The 21625-nt window shown below is 38.3% G+C and overlaps 1 protein-coding gene across 2 annotated transcripts in view; it reads left to right on the forward strand.

The window, feature by feature from the left end:
- The window catches only part of Lrrk2 (leucine rich repeat kinase 2), a 145927-nt gene that overhangs the window by 17423 nt on the left and 106879 nt on the right, over positions 1–21625 (forward strand). For both annotated transcript variants that reach the window (XM_076556638.1, XM_042264518.2), the window contains exons 7-14: positions 5308–5439; positions 9268–9387; positions 9772–9914; positions 10005–10084; positions 11533–11639; positions 15449–15578; positions 18062–18186; positions 21044–21150. In XM_076556638.1, coding sequence (XP_076412753.1) covers positions 5308–5439; positions 9268–9387; positions 9772–9914; positions 10005–10084; positions 11533–11639; positions 15449–15578; positions 18062–18186; positions 21044–21150 — 944 coding nt within the window. The remainder of the gene's footprint in view (positions 1–5307; positions 5440–9267; positions 9388–9771; positions 9915–10004; positions 10085–11532; positions 11640–15448; positions 15579–18061; positions 18187–21043; positions 21151–21625) is intronic.

Consider the following 21625-nt stretch of genomic DNA (forward strand, 5'->3'; position numbering starts at 1 on the left):
TGAATGTGATTAGGTACATGTGTATGTGCATGAATGTATGTCAGTCTGTACTTTGTGAACATATATATGTGTGTATACGTGTGTATGTTTGTGCATATGAGCTAGCATGGGTGAGTGTGCACATAAATGTGTGCATGTGGTGAGTGTATATGTGTGTGTACCTGTGTGTAAATGTGAATGCATGTATGTGAGTGGGTACATGCATGTGTGCATGAGTGTGAGTGTGTACTGTGTGTATGTGCATCTGCGTGTAAATGTGCATGAGTTTGTGCACATAAGCTTGTGTGTGTGTGTGTGTGTGTGTGCAAGTCTGTGTGTGTATGCATGCAGAGGCATGCATATCTCCAAGTACCTGCAGGAATTTCTCTGACAGAGGCAGGGGAAGGGCATGAAAAGGGTAAGTGGATGAGGGTGCAGACATGGTGTGAGGTTTTTTTTTTTGTTTGTTTTTTCGAGACAAAGTTTCTACTGGAATTCACTTTGTAGATCAGGCTGGCCTCGAACTCACAGAGAGATGTGCCTACCTCTGCCTCCTGAGTGCTGGGATTAAAGGCATGTGTTGTCACCATTGCCTAGCAGTGTGAGGTTTTGAGTGGCTGAAATAACCATATAGTAGATTTGAAATCTGTTTTGATTTTTGATTAGCATTTATTGATGCTTTGAAATTTAGCTACTTCAAAAAAGCAGAAATCAGAAGACATAATTTGCTGTAAACACTACTAGTGATTACCAATGGGCTGCAATATGCTTCAGATTCTGTCTTATAAGTGCACACTAGCACTTCACATTTCTCTGTGTGGTTTGAGCCAGATATAAACATGCATTTAATAGTAATGTTTTTATCTTCATACAAGTAAAGTTCTTTTGTATTAAGGTAGTAATTTAGTGTGAAGAATATAAACTAATACTTGGTATGTATATTTATTACAAAACATTTAACACTGTGGTACAATATGAATTTTCCATACATGTATATAATATATATGTATTATGTTACATATAATACACATACAATGTAGATACAGTATACACACAATACCCATATGGTGTACATGTATGATTTCAGGTACAGCAGCTTGAGACTTCATTGCAGCAGGGTCAAAAAGCAAATGCTCTTGGGAAAAATTGCCTCTTGAATATGTTCATAAAAACATAGCATTTTCTTATCTACAGGAAATCAAGCATTCAACAGAGGATGGGGCTGAATGCTAATCCTGAAGCAGAGTGCCATACTTTATATTTCTCTGACACATCATTGTCAGCAAGACGGCTATATTCTGCCTCACACTTTTCCTGGGCTCTGTTCATGATTCATTTATTTTGGGCCGATTGCTTTTGGAATCCATTGTCTTCCACCCACTCATGACATAATCCAGTTAAAATGTGTTGATTCATAACACAAAGGTCAAAGCAAGCAGCAGTTAACAATGAGGAATCAAGAGGGCTTTAACGCCAGTTCTACAGCAAAGGCATTTTATCAGGCCACTTCTTTTCATTCTTGCAAGTTTAGAAACTATTTTGGTGGTTTTACAATTCCATTTAAACATTAAAATGTATTTTTCTTTTACAAATGGTTTTAGCTATGCTAGGACAAATCTTTGGTGGAGAGATGTTTATCTGTTTGGTGAGTGGCTAATATCACATTCAGAAACGGAAGTGTCTCCCCCCACAGGTTCCCAGCAGCTTCCCCCCCATGGCTCCTTTCTTCCCTCTCCTCTGACTCCTGTCAGCCTTTGCTCATGCGCTTTGTCTTTGTAGTTATCTGTCCTCCTCCAATCTGCCATCTCCAGGAAGTTCAAGATTTCTGCCTCTTTGCTGGCTCCTCCTCTAGGATGGAGGAAATAGATCCAAGTGTATTTTCACTGTTCTAATGTATGACATAATATTGGGTTTTTTTTCCTTTGGGTGAGGAAAAGACATTGCAAAAACCATAATCAATGTTCGAACCAGGAAGTAGGCCTCTGAGCTCATTTTATTTGAAATATATACGACTGTTTTTAGATTTGTACAAAACCCTCAATTTTTACTTTATCTTAAATTATGTGTATAAAACATTTTTACACACAATATATTTTGATCATGTGGAATGTCACTGGGTATATGGACAACACTTGAGGACAGGCCTCATGCCCAGAAAGTAGTATTTGGCCAACACAAAACAAGCTCTATGCTTGTGGACTTTGTGTTTTGACATTTTTTGTCTTATTGGTCATTTGCTTTTCTTGTTTTGAGTTTTGCTTTTATTAGGATTTTTGAAAGAGAGAAGGAACATAAAGTTGGGTGGGTAGAAAGGTAGGGAGGTTCTGGTAGGAGTTGGGAGTTGGAGAAACATGATCAAAATATATTGTATAAACCATACTATAGAGCATTTTATTAGTTAGTGATTGATGGATGAGGTCCCAGCCCATTGTGGGTAGTGCCATCCCTAGGCTGGCTGTCCTGGGTTTTATAAGAAAGCAGACTGAGAAAGCCATGATGAGCAAGCCAGCAAGCAGGACCCCTCAATGGCCTCTTGCCCAGGTTCCATCCCTTTTCGAGTTCCTGTCCTGACTTCCTTCATTCATGGACTAGAGTATGGAGGTATAAGTCAAATAAATCCTTTTTTTTTTCTCCAACTTGCTTTTGGTCATGATGTTTAATCATAGCAAAGGTATTCATAAGAAGGACAAACAGTGCTTCAAAGTCACTCTATGTGCATTGTTCAATTGTAGGTCTCTGTGTTAATGACCTTCTTCCACAACAAGAAGGTTCTCTGATAAGTGTTGAATAAGACATGGGTATAACAGTTGTATAACATGGGTATAGCATTGGTTTATGGGTATAGCAGTATGTCATTAGGAATCACTTGGTTGCTATGTTTCATAGCAGAATGATAGTATTAGGTTTGCCCTTAGGCCCATGATCTATCTAATCTGAGACTCTTGGCCTCTTTAGCAGTGTCAGGTATGGGTTTAATCTCAAGGAGTGGGTCTGAAATCTAATTTTTAAACAAAGTGATTGGTTACTCTCATAACATGTGTATATCATGCAGATAGGTCACTGTAGGTTGCAGGGTTTGTACTTGGGTGATTTTGATGGTTATCTTTTTTTTCTGGTAGCATGCAGAGTGCCTTCTGGTACCATGAATGCCAGTCAGTAGAGATAAAGCTTCTAGTTAGGAACTTTCTCAACTTCTCCATGTTTGATGACGTAAGTAAGTGTTGTCTTCAGCAACAGGGCCTTACCATCAGGTTGTAGAGAGCAACCAATAACCTTGACAGCAGCCTATGATGTCTGGGGGGAATTCCATGAGACCCTTTGGTCAATGACTCAACTCTATGTAACCCATTTCTGGCACTGGGGGTTTTACTTCTTGGCAATAAGATATTTAGTTGAGGCACTGTCTCATCTATTATTTGATAATTCCAGTTAGATTCTTTTTATAAATATGGAAGAGTCTATAGTATGTTTCCTTATGTTTTTTCAAATGGCATTTTAGTGTTAATTGTCCTTTCTGTATTCTCTGTTTTACCTTTCTCTTCCATCCCTTCCCTACTTAACCTTCCACTTTAGTTTCTACTTTATTACTACATGGCACTATATTATATTTTTTCCTTGCTTGGAGAACTACTTCTCCCCAGTAGTTCCTTTCTAGTTACCCAACTCTTATCCCAATTATAACACGTGTATCAAAAGCTTGAAAGTTAAAAATCTGCATATAAGAGAAATGCAGTATTAGTCTTTTTCTGGGTTTGAGTTACCTCACTGAGGATGATTTATTCTAGCTCCATCCATTTGCCTGAAATTTTCATAATTTCAAGTTTATAAAGAGCTGAATAATAATAATCCATTGTGTAGGTGTACTATGTTTTCATTATCCATTCATCAGTTGATGGACATTTGGATATTTCCAGTATCTGGCTATTATGAATAGAGCAGAAATGAACATAGATGAGCAAGTAATTCTGTAGTAGGATTTTACAATCCTTTGGGTATATACCCAAGGGTGGTATAGATAGATCTTGTGGTAGATTTATTTTTAGCTCTTTGAGGAGCTACCACACTGCTTTCCATAGTGACCATACAACTTTGCACTTCCACCAGCAATGAACAGGTGTTCCCCCTACTCATATCTTTGCCAGGTTGTGGTCTCGTTTGTTTTATTGGTCATAGCCATTCTGACCTGGGTAAGATTGAATCTCAAAATACTTTTACTTTCTATGTTAACTAAGGATGTTTAACAGTTTAAGTGTTTCTTGGCCATTTGTGTTTCATCTTTTGAGAATTCTCTGCATAGTTCTGTGCCCCATTTTTAAATTGGCTTGTTCCTTTGATGTTCATAATTTTTCTTTGTTCTTCATATATTTTAGTTATTAACCCTCTTTTGGATATATAGTTAGTAAAGATCTTTTTCTATTCTTTACCCTGTCACTTTGTCCAAATGGTGGTGTTCTTTGACATACAGATTTTCAGTTTTATGAGGTTCCATTTATTAATTGTTCTTTGTTCTTATGATAACTCTGTTCAAAAAGTCATTTTCTATGCCAGTGAGTTCAGGGCTATTTACTATTTTCTCTTTTATCAGATTGAAGATATCCAGTCTTATGTTGAAATCCTGATTGATTTTGTGTTGAGTTTTGGATGGGGTAATCCATAGGGGTCTGTTTTCATTCTTTTGTATGCAGCCATCCAGTTTTACCTGTACTATTTGTTAAAAATGCCATGTTTTTTCCAGTGTGCATTTTTGGCTTCTTCATCAAAAACCAGGTATCTGTACGTGTGTGGACTTATATCTGGGTGTTGAACTCAATTCCATTGATCATTTCAGTTTTTATGCTAATACTAATACCATGCTATTTTATTACTATAGCTCTGTAACAGACTTGAAATCTAGGATGGTGTTATCTCCAGTAGTTCTTTTATTATTAAGGATTGGTAGCTAGTCTGCTTTTTTGTGTATTTCCATATGAAGTTGAAGATCATTCTTTCAATTTTTGTAAATAATTATGTTGGAATTTTGATGGCAATTATACTAAATCTGTAGATTTCTTTTGGTAGAATGGTAGGTTAATTCTCAAAATATTGATACTATAAAATTTTAAAACAAGGAACCAAATGAAAATAAGTTATAGTCACGCCAAAGCTCAATTCTCTATCCTGTTGTGTTAGCAACAAACAACATGCAATCTTTATAGCTATTTGATAGATGTGCTATTTGCATATGGATCTGTACCCATTACACAGATATATGTAATACTCATTTGTATGCATATTTGAAAGAAGAAGCTTATTCTCTTGTAGTAATTATGATTCTTTTTTTAAATTTAGGCAACAATGTTGAAGTCCTCATGAGTGGGAATGTCAGGTGTTACAATATTGTGGTGGAAGCCATGAAAGCATTCCCTGCCAATGAAAAAATTCAAGAAGTGAGCTGTTCCTTGCTCCATAGGCTTACCTTAGGTGAGTTGTAATTCACATATAATTTTTTATCACAAGCTATATTATGTATATGCATGTAGCTTCCATGTATTCTATTCTAATGAGTAAGTAGCATCTTGATAAACACTGGGTAGAAATATTGTGAAGTAGCAGATGATTATGAAAGGAACACAAAATATATACAGGTGGTATTAATGAGAACTCTGCATTTATTTTCTGAAGTCATCTCCAGGAGAGCTTCTTTGTTGGGCTATGTTTAAACTACGGTTGCTAACTATAAAGGAGTAAGTAAAAATTAAGTGGAACACGTGAAGCAGAAAGCCAAAAAAGATCTTATCGCCCAACGTAAGAGTTTATGTTTTACCAGAGCTAGAAAATGTTTCCTGTGCTCAACAGTTTATATATATAAATGATATATTACAATATATAAATATATTGTTTATATACCATAATATATAAATATATAATATATAAATCACATATTTAACTCTGTCTATATATATGTACACACACACACACACACACATATTCATTCTATGTGACAGGCTATACTGCTTTGGATATAAACTCCATAGAATCAAATCAGTGCACTCTAGAGACCCTGCATATCTATGTTTGAGGTGATTCTGTCATAGAACCCAGACTGTGGCATCATTTTGGGAATCCATTAGAATACATAATGACGATATGAGTTTGCCAATGGTTTTCTGTTGCCTTGGTTTATTTGACTTCTCCGGATCAACATTCTATGATGCTCTCTAAGATCTGGTGTCTGAAACACTAAGTCAAGTGCCCACTCATTCTTCTTCTTGGGTCTTTATTGGTGAAATTATTAAGGCCACTCCACGTAGTTAAAAGGAAGATTTATTTAGTAGATAACTTACAAATGAAGGGATAGGTAGGTCCTGGGGTCTGGGAAGGTGTATCGTAATCCAGTGGTGTTCTCTGGAGTTCTGCTCAGTCAACCTCCACCATCAAGGGTCCAGGAGAGAGCGCGCTGGTCCATCCAGATCTCGGGTCTCTTGGCACCTCCCTCGGCCCCGCCTTGTAGGCGTGACAGTTGTCAAAGCCTCAATGGGGGTTGGAATTTCCAGATCAAAGCTGGAATGGCTACCCACTACAGGTCTTATGTCTGGGCTTTGTGTTGGCTTGTTACTATTCCATACACATTTGAGAATTAACTTTTCTAGTTTAAAACTGTAATGGAATCTGTACAGAAATGACACAAGTATACAGATCATTTTAGGAAGAACTGACATTGCCCTACTATCATTTCTTTTGTGCAGTCTATGCAGGTTTTACATATCTTCACTGTTTTAGGTGCTTAATTTTCATTATAATTGTAATTGGCATCTGTTTTGAAATTATGTCTCTGAACTGTGCCTGCATGAGGAAATGAGAATGATTTTGTCTGTCTTTTTTTTAAAGTTCTGACAACTTTTTTTGCACATCTATGCAGGTTATGTAAGTTAATGGTTTGTGAACAGTGGCACTCTGCATCCGTCCATCCCACTCATTACGCCCATTACTTCTCTGCCTGCCTTCTTGCCTGACCCAGAATCACCAGCACACTGCTGAATGGGAGCAGTGTTTGGCACTATCCTTGTCCTCTTCCTGATTTTAGGGATAGAACTTTGAATAGTCTCTCATCCAGAATAATGAGTGTCATGTGATTTTCATAGTGACAAAATCAGCTTGTTTTATGACTTTTTTTAAAAATCAAGTTAGGAACATTCTTCTGTTTCTTGCTTACTTCTACTTTAACATCTGTCCCTTTTTAAAGAAAAAAATCACAAACGAGCATTGAATTTTATTAAATACCAAACAATGCATGCAAAGATTTTTCTCCTTTTCTTTTGGTATTATGGAATTAAATATATAGATTTTTCAAACAATAAGCCATTATTCCCAGGACAAATTTAATTTGGTGATTTATTTAATTTAAAAAATATATTTCTGATAAATCTCTTATTTTTGGACCTGCCAGGTAACATTGATTGCATTTTTTGGTTTGCTTTTTTTCCCCCTCTCCATATCTGATATCTCTAGTATGCGAGGCCCGTGAAAATCTTGGCTTCATGTTTATAGACTGGCATTCCCCAGGACTCATTTGCTCATATTTCTGTAAATGTATCCTCTGTGGAGCTCAAGATCTGAGCATCCCAAAGCCTTGCACTGCAGATGCCTCTCTGTCAACATTTGTCAGGAGTCAGAGCACTGGAGTGACAAGGTGCACTTTATGCTGTGAAGGTTCAGACATTTGCCTTGGAGAGAGTTCAGAAGTCATACTTCCCATCTGCTGTACCTGTAGACTCACTTGCTCCCACATTGCAGCTCTTGTGGTGCCCCTGATGACATCACCACCTTGGGGATTGTTCTCAAGATCTTTGTGATCAGAATAATGAACTAAAGAGCAACTAAATGATAGGGCAGATAAGGTAGCATATTAACTGTTGGAGACTGGCTCTGATGGCCTTTCTCCTAAAGAATCATCAGCAATATTTTATAAAAATTTAGGCTTCTGTCATAGAGATTTAGCTTTTCATCACTCTAACTTTGAGAAGGATCATTCAGCCATTAAAAAAAAAACTTTTCTTTATGGTTTCATTATACAAAGTTGTGTTTTCATTGTCCACCATCACCATTATGTCCCCTGTGTAATTTAGAAATTGGTTTAACTTTTAGGAGAACTTGATAGATTCAGTTAAAATAAGTTTCTAAAACTTGAGTTATATTCTTGTATACAGCAATCGGTTGATTTCTTTCCTTTATGACCAATTATTTAAAATTCTATGTTTAGACTATTAGATATGATATGTTTGCACCTTACTTTCACAGGTCCCAAAGTAATTTCATAGACATATATGTTTATTAAATATAAACTTTTGATTTGTGGCTTGCTCTTGGTTGGTGGAGTACTGATATCACCACCACATTTCCCTGAGGGTCTCTGACTCAGCAATGTGTGTCTCATTCTGGATCATGTAGCCAAGGAAGGGGAAACTTAGGCTTTGAATGCAGATTTGTGCATCGTTCTTTGGTTATCAGAGGCTGGGGAGAGGAGGAGACAGTGGAGGAGTCAGTCAGTTGGCACTGAGCCCTGGTTAAGAAGTGTAAGTTCTGTGCTGTGTTGTTGTACAGTGGAATGAGTTAGACAGGGATAGTTAATGTACTTTGCACATCAAGGAACTAGAAGAAAGGAGCGTGGGCTTCATTACTAGGAGACCATTAATGTGATGAGATAGGATGGACATTTGCCCTGATTTAAGCATTGTATTACATCAAAACAGCAAATAGTAACCCAGAGGTATCTATGATTTTTTTTGGCTTCAGTCTCAGTTAAAAATATATTTAAAAAGATTTTACCTTAAATTGAAGATAAAAACATAGCAAAGTAGCAAAGCATTTCCAGTGAAACATAGTGGTCACATGCTGGCCTGTGCCTTTGTATGGTGAGATGTTTGTTGGTTGCATTTCAAGAAGGACACAGTTGTGCTAAGCTGGTTGATCCCGAGAACATTGTGATGACTCACAATACTATAGTGCCACATATAAGAGATGCCCACTTGTTTCTGTACCATGGTGTGAGGAGTCAGAACTGACTTAAGCAGATGCTTCTTTGGTCTTACTCAACTAACATTATCTAATAAGGCAGACAACAGTAGGAACCAAAGTTTCAAAAAGTCACTTTGATTTAATGTGGGCCATTATGTCAAAAAGATTGACTTACTGACTTACTATATGCTGTTATGCCATTAGATTGATTTATTGATTTAAACACTGCTGTGTAAGTAAATGCCTTTTAAGTTGTATGGGTGAGAGCTTACCTAATGTCTCACTTAACTTTAGGTAATTTCTACAACATCCTGGTGTTAAACGAAGTACATGTCTTTGTGGTGAAAGCTGTCCAGCGGTATCCAGAGAATGCAGCCTTACAGATCTCTGCCCTCAGCTGCCTAGCGCTCCTCAGTAAGTCACTTTACTAATCAGGAATCCCTTTTCTCTTTTTAAGTGCCGAGTATTAAGTCAGAGCTTCCTTCCTGCCAGTTAAGGATGCTCTCATGGCACCAAGTATGGGCATCCATGTTCAAGTGGGATGTCAAGAACCAGCCAATCACTTCAGATGACCTTACTCTAGTTTGTTGGGGTGGTGGGTACCCACATCCTCTTGTTATGAGATAGCAGAGTTATGGCATGCATAAAATATTAAAAAATTGATTCATGATTAGCCAAGGCAGTTGGTAAAGAACATTTTGTTGAGTATATTCAAATGCTGCTCTTGGGCTTGGCTATTCAAGCTTTTGGTAATAATACTCATGTATAAGACATATATACTTATTTTTTTTTTTAAAGCTGAGACCATCTTCTTAAACCAAGATTTGGAGGAAAGAAGTGAGCCTCAGGAGAACAATGATGAGGAGGACACTGAGAAGCTATTCTGGTTGGAACCCTGCTATAAAGCCCTGATGCGCCATCGGAAGAACAAACATGTACAGGTCAGACATGGAGCTACTGCCCTGATTTTAAAAACAGGCTTTCCAATCATTTCTGTTTTGATACATTTTTCTTCTTCCTTCCTGATCTAGGAGGCTGCATGCTGGGCACTAAATAATCTCCTTATGTACCAGAACAGTTTACATGAGAAGATTGGAGACGAAGATGGCCAGTCAGTACTTCTATTTGATGCTATAGAAAACCTGGGTTCTCTTTCAGCCAGGGCATAGAAACTAGCGTTGATAGTTTTTCATGTCAGCATTTAGGCACTATCATTGCTGCATGTTAGTGGTGGGTATATAATTTTGTCTAGTTTTCCTACAAGACAGGGTCTTACAGTGTAGCCCATACTGGAACCACAGGCCTGTGCATCCATGCCTGGTGAGGTGCACAGCGTTTTAATCTCCACTGAGGTGTAGAGCACTTTAATTTCTACTGAGGGATTTGGAATCATGAGTCATTCAATTGTGTGTGAACCCTGGAGAATGAGTCCCTCAGTTTTCTGCCCGACTGGGTACAAATGCATTGTAATTCATGCCAGCTGAGCACACTCCCAGAGCCACTGGGATTCTGTCTGTGTCCAGTTAGAAACCTCCTCTGCAGGCCTCACCTGACATAACAGTGTGGACCTGTCCACTGAGAGGCCCATTTGCATCATGGCCCGCTACTGGAAAAGAAAGAATTAATGAAGCAGATGCTACTTCAACATCTGGAGAAGAGATAGTAACTCCTTTGAAAACTGATACATCAGGATCTAGAGCTTTCTGGTCAGGCAGATTCAGGCCATGATTTATACATCTTAATCCACAGCACACATAGTCCTCAGCACTCTGGAGATCTTTCCAGTACATACATTAGAAAAAAAAATTCATTTTTTCTGTTTTTTAAATCTGCTCTGTTTCTTCACTGCATTTATTTCTACATTTCTTTCCATTACCCTCATTTCCTCCTTTCATATTTTTCTTCCTAGCACCTCATGTTTTTTTTAAAGATTGCCTTCTGCTAGTTTATTGTTCTTCTGCCAATCCCTTCCCTCATCCTGCTTTGTGACTGACAGCTCTCACTGTGCATTCTAATTCTTTTCTTTATATGTTGTGCACCTACTATATTAAAAAAATGTATGGCATTTATAAGGCTTGCATGAGTCATGGTTTGGTTGTCACATTGTTGTGCATTTTTATTTATTCACAGTAAAAGTGTAGTCCAAAATATTAAATGGAAAACTCCAGAAGGAAGCAATGCCTATAGTTTACTTTGTGCCCTGCTCTGAGAAGCAGGAGGAAAGCCTGTGCTGTCTGAGCCATCCCTCCTGGGATATAACCTAACTCTGTCCACCCTGTGTGATTCCATAGCAACGTCGTAGCTGTCTGCCTACCCCTAGTTATATGTTTACAAAGTTTGCATCCTCTGTATGGCTTACAGGCTTCTGAAGACTCAGAAACCTGAGTGTTTGATACACTTGAATCTAACATTTACATATAGGGTTGTCCAACTTATGCTTCTATTGTAAGTGGAGGTGGGATACAGCTCAGCTGCCATGCCTGCACTGTTAGAGTTCCTAGTCAGGGTGAGCGCCGGAGCTGGAAACTGCAAACTGAGTTGTGGTTGGCTTTTTGAAAGGTTCCCCGCACACAGGGAAGTGATGCTGTCCATGCTGATGCACTCTTCTTCCAAAGATGTCTTCCAAGCAGCTTCGCATGCACTGTCCACTCTCTTGGAACAAAATGGTAAGGGGGAAACTGTGACTTTTAATACAGAGAAACAATTCTGTGCTTTTTTTTTCTTATAAAACCTACAAATTCTGAAAAATTTAAATATGCAGATGTAGCTAGCTGAAGTGTGTATGTTGCTATATAAAGGATAAAGAATAAACACTTTTAGATATGTATTCTTCAGGACTTTTACAAATGTACTTATGACATACATGCTATATATTTGCAGGAATTGGAATATTTATCCATTTTAAATACATTTTATATTTTCATCCATTTATTAATAAATGTATTTGTTATTATTCTCATTGCCATTTTAATAGCTTGTAGCTTTCATATATCTGTATATACGTACACATATATAACACATGTATATATAAACATTTATATATGTAAATATATATGTATATATATATGGAACCAGTTTCTGTTGATTGATGTTTAGCTTATATACTATGAGAATTTTTGGAACTCTTATAGGGCCTTTTTTACCTCTAAAAACGATTGCCCCCATTTTATATTAGATATTTATTCATGTTATATTCTTAAACTTTACAGGGGTGTGACTATTTAATGGAGATATTCACCATTTCAAAAACTAGTAAAAATTATCTAGAATGAAATGCTTATAGTTACAATGTTTTTCTTGAAAATGGTCATTTATGTATAATCCTTTTGAGTATTATATTGTGCATACTTACAGAGAGGAAGTGGCTCGTATGTTTTGGAAAGGATGCTTAAGCTTTAAGGTCCTGGCTCAAACTGCTTCAGATTCCTGACCCCATAAACAGGAAACTTTGCCAGGAAAACTCATTTGTCATCAGGCAGTAGGACTTGGCAGCTCTTACAGGATATTTTTAGGCAATGAAACAGAAAAAAAATAATATGAAAGATCAATCTGAGACACAGTAGTGTGAGCACCAGGTCTTCACAGCAGAGCCAGGCAAGTGAAAACCACAGATACAATGACGTCTGTGTGCTGCTCCGGTTATCATTTAGGTCAAGTCAAGAGGGCAAAAGTCTCCTTTACATTTTCTAGGTTCTCACCTATCTGTCTGGTGGCATTTTAATAAAAGGAGAGAGTAATCAAATGCATCACATACATGCGTGAAATTGTTAAAGAACAAAATTAATTATTTAAAAATAAATGTGGCACATTACACAAAAGCTTGGAGTAGCCATGTCCTGAGTGATGACAGAGCCCCTCCCAGGACTGAGTCATCGAAGGAGGTTCCCATGCGGCTCTGGAGGTCTGGGCAGGAATTACATTGAAGCCACTATGCATTGCATACAGTGCCCCAGAGGAGGTGAAGCTTGCCACCAAGCAGCAGCAGTATGATGGGGCTGCCGTTCTTAACAATTTGGAAACTCTGTTAGGTCCCACACTCAGTCATCAAAATTTTTTGCCTTGGGGTTGCTTTGGTTATGGCCTCTGAGGTCATAGTGAGTCAGCTTGGCATCTGTTTGGAATCAGTTCCTGCCCTTAATGCTCCCCACTCTGCTCCAGGCTACCTGCTAGATGGGCTGTTCTTAGATGCCCTTGCACAGCCTGGGATTTCTAGTGTAATAGGGAGGAAAATCATGAGCAGCCTACTTGCTCAGCTCCACCACCAAATTCATACTGCAAGCCACTTGGGACAGTGAATGTGAAGGGGGAAGGGATGGGAGGGGTCGGTCCCCCCCCCCTCCTCCAGCAGGATTGGATTGATATACAGAACTAGGATCTTAGACAGGAATGGTGACACAGGTCTACAATCCCAGCACTCAGGAAGCTAAGGCAGGAGGATTGTGTATTTAGCACCAATCTGGGCTACTGTATCTCAAAGAAAAAGAAAAGGAGAAGAGGAAGAAGTAGGAAGAAGGAGTAGAGAGGAAAAAACTGGGGTCTTGGAACCATGGAGATTTGAAGGTGTAGGCCCAGACATCTTTTGTGATGACTTCCTCATTTAATTAATCAGCTAAATTGATGTAGTTACTATGTACTGAGCTTATATCATGTACTAGAGACTGGACAATCTAGGCTTGTGTGGTATGCCAATTAAATAAAAATTCTAGGCTTATGGGTTAAACTCTAATGCAGAAGGCAGACAAAGACTAACTAAAGAATGTGATGCTTGAGTTAGCTAAGACAGAAAAATTAAGCTGGGAAGGAGGATTTGGTATTAGGAATCAGAAGAAATAAAAGTTGAATATGCAATCAGTAAAGGTAACTACTGTAGGAGTTTGCATTTTGTGATTTGCCTTTGAAAGCAGATAATTTTCTGCTAAAATGGAATAGATTAAGGTCAAGAATCTTTTGCAAGGAATGGGAAAACATGAAATTGTTTCGTACACTCTGCAGGGACTTGATGATACCCACCCTTCTCCCGATCAGGTTTGCCATTTTTGAGTTACACATTGCCTTGCTGGGATTCTGAAAATGTGCTCTGTGGGGACTAGCAGTATTACATAGAAACTCTAAAAATCTCTGAGTTCTACACAGACCAACCCAAGCATAAGCTCTGGAGTTGGTACTTAATAATCTGTGTTTGAACAAGCCTTTCCGGGAAGTATGATGCACAGTGGTTGTTCTCCTTGGTTAGGATATAGGCACTGTGAAAAAAATATGAAAACCCATTACCATATTTTAATGTATGATGCTCTGGATACCTTGGAATGTGTGACTACTCAGGTTTTAGTTTTATTTTAAAATGTGTTTCTTCTTGTATTTTGTTCTACCTTTTTTTTGGGAGGGGAGGTTGACAACACAATTTGTTTTTTCTTTTTTTTGATATAATCGTCTCGCTATTTAGTCCTGATTGGACTTGAACTTATTATGTGGCCCAGGTTATTCTCTAACTCTTGATCCCTCTGTCTCAGGCCCCCAAGTGATGAGATTATAGGAATATACCATGCCTGGGTGACAAGGCTTTTTAAAACCAGAACTCAAGTTAGAACCCTCTGAAGTTACCCCATTCTGTCATTTTGAAAAAATGATTAGGTTTTGGTCTATAATGTTGGAATTGATGTTTCTGTTATGGCTTCAAGAAAATTAATACAAAATACTTCAAGGCACTGGGCTTGAGTTTAGTGAAGGACTTCACTGGAAAGAAAGGGTTACTATGTGACAGTCTCCCTGCAATGTAGGTTTTCTGTATACATGCTTTAAAACCAGCTCTCAAGACCACTGTGTTGTTCACTAAACTTAGGAGTTACTCTATGAAAGCCATCTGCATGATCAACACCATCTACCATTGGGTGCATGATGGGATCCATGAAAATGACATACGTAGTCTACTGTAGGAGATGTACAAAGTAGTTGAGGCATTCCAGACCAGGCCATTCCCCTACTCCCATCACCAGCAAGCTCTGGCCACTCACTCCACATACCTGTAGCCCTTCTCCTCAGGCCTGTCCCTGGCTCCCATCACCAATGGAGGGATGGCCTGTATCTCTGTATACAAAGTGTCTCCAGTCCACACTGATGTCTATCCTACTTATGAATCTTAGTTCTATATAAGTCTAGTCATTTGTGAAGTTTAAAGATTAGAAGGACATTTAATTTTCGTTCTCATTGTGGAGAGTATTGTTTATGTGCATTTTCTTACAAAATACTTCTTTCTTACTTCTAATATACTAATTACATTAACACCAGTCTACTGTGTAAATAAAAAAGTTAAATAGAAACTTCAGTAAAGAATAAATAAAAATGAAAAACAGCGAATGACATTTGTTAAGAAATAGGCAGCTATTAATGATCTTTAAGTAGCTAATGAAATATTTTACATATGTTTTTGCCAATGTTTGCTTCCATTTCTATAAGTAACTTGAAAAACACTTTATAGTTAATTTCAGGAAAATCCTGCTGGCAAAAGGAGTGTACCTGAATGTCTTAGAATTGATGCAGAAGCATGCCCATGTTCCTGAGGTGGCGGAGAGTGGCTGCAAGATGCTGAGTCATCTGTTTGAAGGAAGGTATCTCACATTCATGAGCATACATACACACACTTATTTTGTCTAAGCATTAAAAAGATCAGCAGAGACTGCAGAAATATGGTGAAGGTTTGCCTCTGTGTTTCATAGATGGTGTTACTGTTTTTGAAAATGATAATTATGCAACAAAACTGATAACAGCTTTTCAAATTTCTGTATAAATGTGAATATACAAACTATAAAAAAACATGCATTTTGCAATTATTGCTTTTCAGCATTAAGGCACTATTTATTTATCAGTATTTATTACTTATCACTATTCTTTTATTTGAATTAACGCTGGCTTCTCTGCTTCCTCTCATTCCTTTGCCAATGACCCTTGTCGTCACATTCGGTTCAAGACCAGCCTTGTTGACACTGTGTGTCTGGTTTGCGGCACAAGAGAGACCAGATATTATTATCTGTGGTAGAAAGTAGCAGGAGGGGACTAGAGGCTTACAAAACCTGACAAAAATTGAATTCCAGGCAGATGTCCCTACCAGCAGCAGTACATGCTTGGTATATTTTCCTCATTCTATTGAGTCAAAAATGTACGACATCTGTGGCATTGTTTGATGGATTTTAAATCGAAAGCAGGCACACAGAAAACATACGATTACACATCATCCAGTGTACAGGTGCTGCAGCTGAGATGGATTTGATGTCTTGGATTGTTGTTGGACACTGTTCCTAGGGAGAAATAAACATCTGCTCACGCAAGATAGGAACTCTACAGCAGACCAAGTTAGAATACCTCCGAAGTCCAACTTGGTGAACTAAGGTGTTTTATTGGGGTTACTCATAAGAATACAGGTGAAGAGTTACTTACCGGAGTAGAAATGACTCAAAGACAGCTGCACCACCAAAGCCCACCCCAGCATGGGTGACAGCTCAAGAAATCTGGGAACCTGGAGCACACTGCATGGCCTGCAGGCAGCTCAGCACACTGGAGACATCCTTTCCAAGTGACTCAGTTGATCTAAACTCTTCCAGGCAGCTAGTCTAGTCTGAGAGCCCTCTGGGAAGCTCAGCTGGTGTCCCATCTCTTTCAGGCATCCTGGCTGCTCTGAGAGAGTCGTTCAGCAGTCCTTACAGCTTATACAGGCTTGGGGATAGAGCAGCCTCACGAATGTGGTCTAGTTTCATGGTTCCTGAAGCTTTCTTAATGAGCTTTCCTTCAGGGTGGGATGTTTTTACTTCTTTTTAGAACATACAGTGTCACAACTGGCTTCCTTCTAGATGGAGGTTTTATCTCAGAGGAAGTCAAATGGCTTTATTGCCAATATATGAGCTTACTATTGAATGGTTAAACTTCAGGATTCCTCTGAAAAAAATAAAATAAAAGGTTTAAATAAAGGTTTCAGAAGACATGAGTTTATGACAGAAGGATTATTATTTAGTGAATTTATTATTCATTTTCTTTCATGAAGGATTAGGACAATGCCCAGTGTATTTTAAGTTGTCAATAAATCCTAGCTGCTGGCAATAGTGTTATTATATGTGCATAACATACATTGTGCACAGCACATCTACAGACTTGCAGAGAGTGGAGTTACACTGTCCTTAACACAAGCCCAGCTAATCTCTCCTTATATAACACATCTGTCGCATCTCTTTTCTTTAAACATGGCTTTTAAAAACCTGGTTGAGGGCTGGAGAGATGGCTCAGAGGTTAAGAGCACTGCTTGTTCTTCCAAAGGACCTGTGTTCAATTCCCAGCAACCACATGGTGGCTCACAACCATCTGTAATGAGATCTGGTGCCCTCTCTTCTGGCTTGCAGGGATATATGCAGACAGAACACTCTATACACAATAAATAAATAACTAAATAACTAAATCAATAACTAACTAACTAACTAACTAAATAAATAAATCTTTAAAAAAAACCTGGTTGAAATGTTTAAGTGTTGCTTGTGATGGTGCCGGAAGTGTGTCATCGAGTTTCAGTTCACAAGGCGCTGTGTGAGGCAAACAGCCACGCTGCCTTCCAGAGTGGCGTATTTGCTCACCTGGGTACAAAGAGAGGCACACATGCCTTGGAGAAGCCATGAGTTTAATGTAAACGGATGAATTATGTGTAAGAAGTCCGATGAAGCACTTTGCTATGATGCAGGGGTCCTGGCCTTGGCTTTGCTTCTTTCTAGCAAAAGGATTTTGGTGATTCCCCCTTCAAACAGGTTCTTCCTCTGGAAAATGGCAATGTGACCCCTGTCTTTCAGGGCTGTTGCCCGTGATCCACATACTGATCAGAAGAAAGGTGTTATTTTCATAAAACTTAATCACAAGAATCCCAAATTCTAATTCTTGAGGTCAGAATTTAAACGCTTGAAATTTTGGTTGAGTTCAAAGGCGTTTATATGTACTTCTTATGGCTTTTCCTGGTAAAACGCATTGGATCTGTTTCTACTCATTTGCTTCAGTTCGTGTTCGTACAAATGAACCAGATTGTGCTTTTTAAAATAAACACATCAATTTTTGTTCCTAGTAACGCTTCCCTGGATACCATGGCAGCAGTGGTCCCTAGAATAATAACAGTGATGAAAACCCACGAGACATCTCTGCCAGTGCAGCTGGAGGCGCTGCGAGCGATTCTGCATTTTGTAGTGCCAGGTGAGTCGCGGAACCGATCGTCTGTAGAGACCACTATTTAAATGGAGCTTTGCGTTTTCATGAAACATTGGCTTTCTAGGCAAAGCTTAAAGAACTGGATCCTGATAACCACTGGCAGGCCTTTCTTCCAAACTTTCCAGAAGTAAAATTCACGAGAAAGGGTGATGTAGATGAGTCCCTGAGATTAACTCGTAAGAAAGCTTCATAAGAATATTTAATCATTAATTTACATAAGAAATAAACACAGTGTAAAACGTGGGCCTTCTGTCTCTAAGGACAATTTGTCTCTGATGTTTCTTTGCTGTTTCTCTTGGCGTCAGCCAAGTTTAAGTCCAAGCTAACACGGATTACTCTCTTTCATCCCCCTCTGCTGCCTTATTCCCAGCCTTTGATTGCATGGGTAAGTTAGCTGGGCTCGGGCACAGCCACGTGATTCTTACTCATTAACTTCAATGACCTCCTTCCATCAGTCACCAGCCTTATTGCTTGCTGTCACCTTGCTTGTCCTTCAGTTCCCACTGAAGCACCTGCCCCCACGTTCTTTCAACACACGTTCATTACATCCCTCCTGTTCTGAATGGGTTGAATGATAGATGAAAGGACAGCAAGACTGGGATTATAGGACTTCAGTAGACAGACAAACACTTAATTGCCACCTAGTGGGAAGGTCTGCTATAGACAAATGGAGGGCAGATAGGAAAATATTGATGGACCTACTGTCTTCAAAGGAATACGTAGGTCAGAGATTTGATGTCTACAATTGAAGGGCTAGGCAAAGGTCAAGGACAGCTTTCAGGCAGAAGCAACACATACACATCGTCTGGAGTAATTGAAGGCCACAGGGGAGGATATGGCCATGGGAGGGTAGATGGAGGTAGAAAGTGAAGGACCTTAAATGCAATGCTCTGTGATTGTGCTTTTCCATGGAAGGCAATTAAGCTTATTAAAGGCAATTAAAGCTCTAAAAATTTCTAAACAATTGTTGATTACTTTACTGAATTATAGTATTGTTTGTCAAACCTTAGATTAAAAACTTTGAAACCTCTTTTTAAACTTTTAAGAAAAATATATCCTTCCTCACCCCCCAGTCTAATGTAATTGTGTTTATGAAGGGTTTGGGGAAGAAAACCAAAGTTGTATAATAAAAAGCGAGCTTGTGTTTAATACCCCATTGATGTTTAGAACACACTGTTACTAAGAATTGAGGACTGTTTTTAACCTATTCATTTACTTTCCATATAGTAGTAATACATCCTTTTTGATTGAAGAAAGTGTTTATATAAGTGTGAGTCAGATTAGCTGTTGCTTTTAAATATTTTCAAATACACATGTGTTTTCCAATTTTAATTATATATGTCTCTATGAATTTTAAAACTTTTTAGATTATTGATTAGTCTATGTTTAAACATTTAATTTCATAACTCTAAAATTATACACACATGTATATATGCATATTCATAACATATTCAGGTATATGTATACACACATACACACACACACACACACACACACACACACACACACACACACATACACCATTAGGGTGTCAAGAGCTTGTTCCACACAACTCTGATATCAAGCAGTAATACGAATGACATTTGGAACTGTATAAAGTATCCTTAATAATTTGCATTAAGAGTCAGGCCCAATATCCTGTAGTGTTGTGATGACATTTGCAATTCATATCAGTGGTAGTGTTATATATGGTGATTGGGTGGGAGACTAGATATAGGTAATTTGGTTTACAGCAGGCCATGAGACTTGGGTGGGTGGGATGGATACAAAGGGAAAGAATTTGAGAGATAAGTAGGGTATCACTAATACTTTCTTGTTGCTGTTATATAAAGTTCCAACCTTTTTGAACTTGATATCTATTCCCCATAAAATAAAAGCTTACTATATCAACTGTTTCCTTCAGTGCAGGTGTTTTCTGTTTTAGAATTCAGAGAATTTTCATTGCAAGACAAATGTTTTTAAAGAAGGAACTGGGCATAGTAATTTTAGTTTTTGAATATGGTATTTTGAATAAAAGCAGTGAACCATCTACATGTTTTGAATTGAATCATCATTTTCCATTCATCACTGAGAGTTAAGACATAATTTTACTTAAAATTTTATTATTAACTTTTGAATTTTGTAGATTTAGTGAAATGAACCAGCAACAATCTGCAGTCTCCCACACACACTTTAGTTTTTTGGGACAGAGTCTCACTATGTAGCCCTAACTGTCCTGGTACTCACTATATAGACCACACTAGCTTCGAATTCATGGTGATTGACTGCTTCTGCCTCCCATGTGCTGGGATTAAACACATGTGCCACCATGCCCAACTTAACAAATTCTTTTTGTAGTTTTCAGTGCTCACATTTTATTCCATTGAAGGTGGATGGACTTTTAAAGAGTAGCAAATGCCATTTAGAACCATGCCTGTTCATTAAAGCAACAATAATCTTTTAGTCCAAAACATATACTTTGAATACATACTTTTTTCTTTTTTGTTAAAGGTTTTCTTTAACAAAATGTATGTGTATGCTTCTGTCCCCAAGTTTTTAAAAAGTGTTCCATATACACACAATGCCTGTGGACACCAGGAGAGGCAAGCAGTTGTGAGCTGCCTGACTTGGGACTGGCGAACTGAGTCTGGGTCCTCTGGAAAAGTGGAAAGTCCTCTTAACCTCTGTGCTGTCTCCCTGTACTTTCTCTTAGAGTGACTATGGCTTGACCCTGAAGCAGAATAGCTAGCTAGTTAGTAGTCAGATGATGACTGATGCTTTTAAAAGTGATTACTTTTAGGTCACACTTTATATATGTAAATACATGTCAGTAAACACATCACTTGTTTGTTCTTGAATTTAGGAATACCAGAAGAATCCAGGGATGACTCTCAATGCAAACTAAACATGCTCAAAAGACAGTATCTCAGGACAGACATCCACAAGCTGGTTCTAGCAGCTCTGAACAGGGTATGTTAAACATGGGTTTTTTGTCTTTATACCATTAAGTAGACAATTAAATTTGGGGACCTGGAGGTGGAGCTTTGAGTTTTCTTTTCCTTTCCTTTGCTTCCAGTGATAGTTAGAATTCATGTAGTTAGAACTCAGGGCGATGATAGGAATGTTGGGGTGAAGAGTTTTGTACTAAGAGAAAGGTAAGTACACAGCTAACTAATGCAAGCTTCTACCTGAGTTTGTTCAACCAGAAGGTCAACCATCAAGAGCCAGGTCTAGATGTCAGGCCTTGGGCTGCCCTTTTCTCTCTGGTGGGCCATCTTTCCTTTATAGTCCTATTGTAAAAGATTCAGCTAGCAGAGACACACTAGACAGAACATGGCCACCTTCTCAGATGCCTGTGCACATTTTCATGGCTGTCCTAAGATGAATTATCATTAGTGTGACCTCAACAGAGCTATCAATTAAGTATGACCTGAGAGTCAATCAT

Source organism: Peromyscus maniculatus, chromosome 20, assembly GCF_049852395.1.
Source record: "Peromyscus maniculatus bairdii isolate BWxNUB_F1_BW_parent chromosome 20, HU_Pman_BW_mat_3.1, whole genome shotgun sequence".
NCBI classification, from domain to species: Eukaryota; Metazoa; Chordata; class Mammalia; order Rodentia; family Cricetidae; genus Peromyscus; species Peromyscus maniculatus.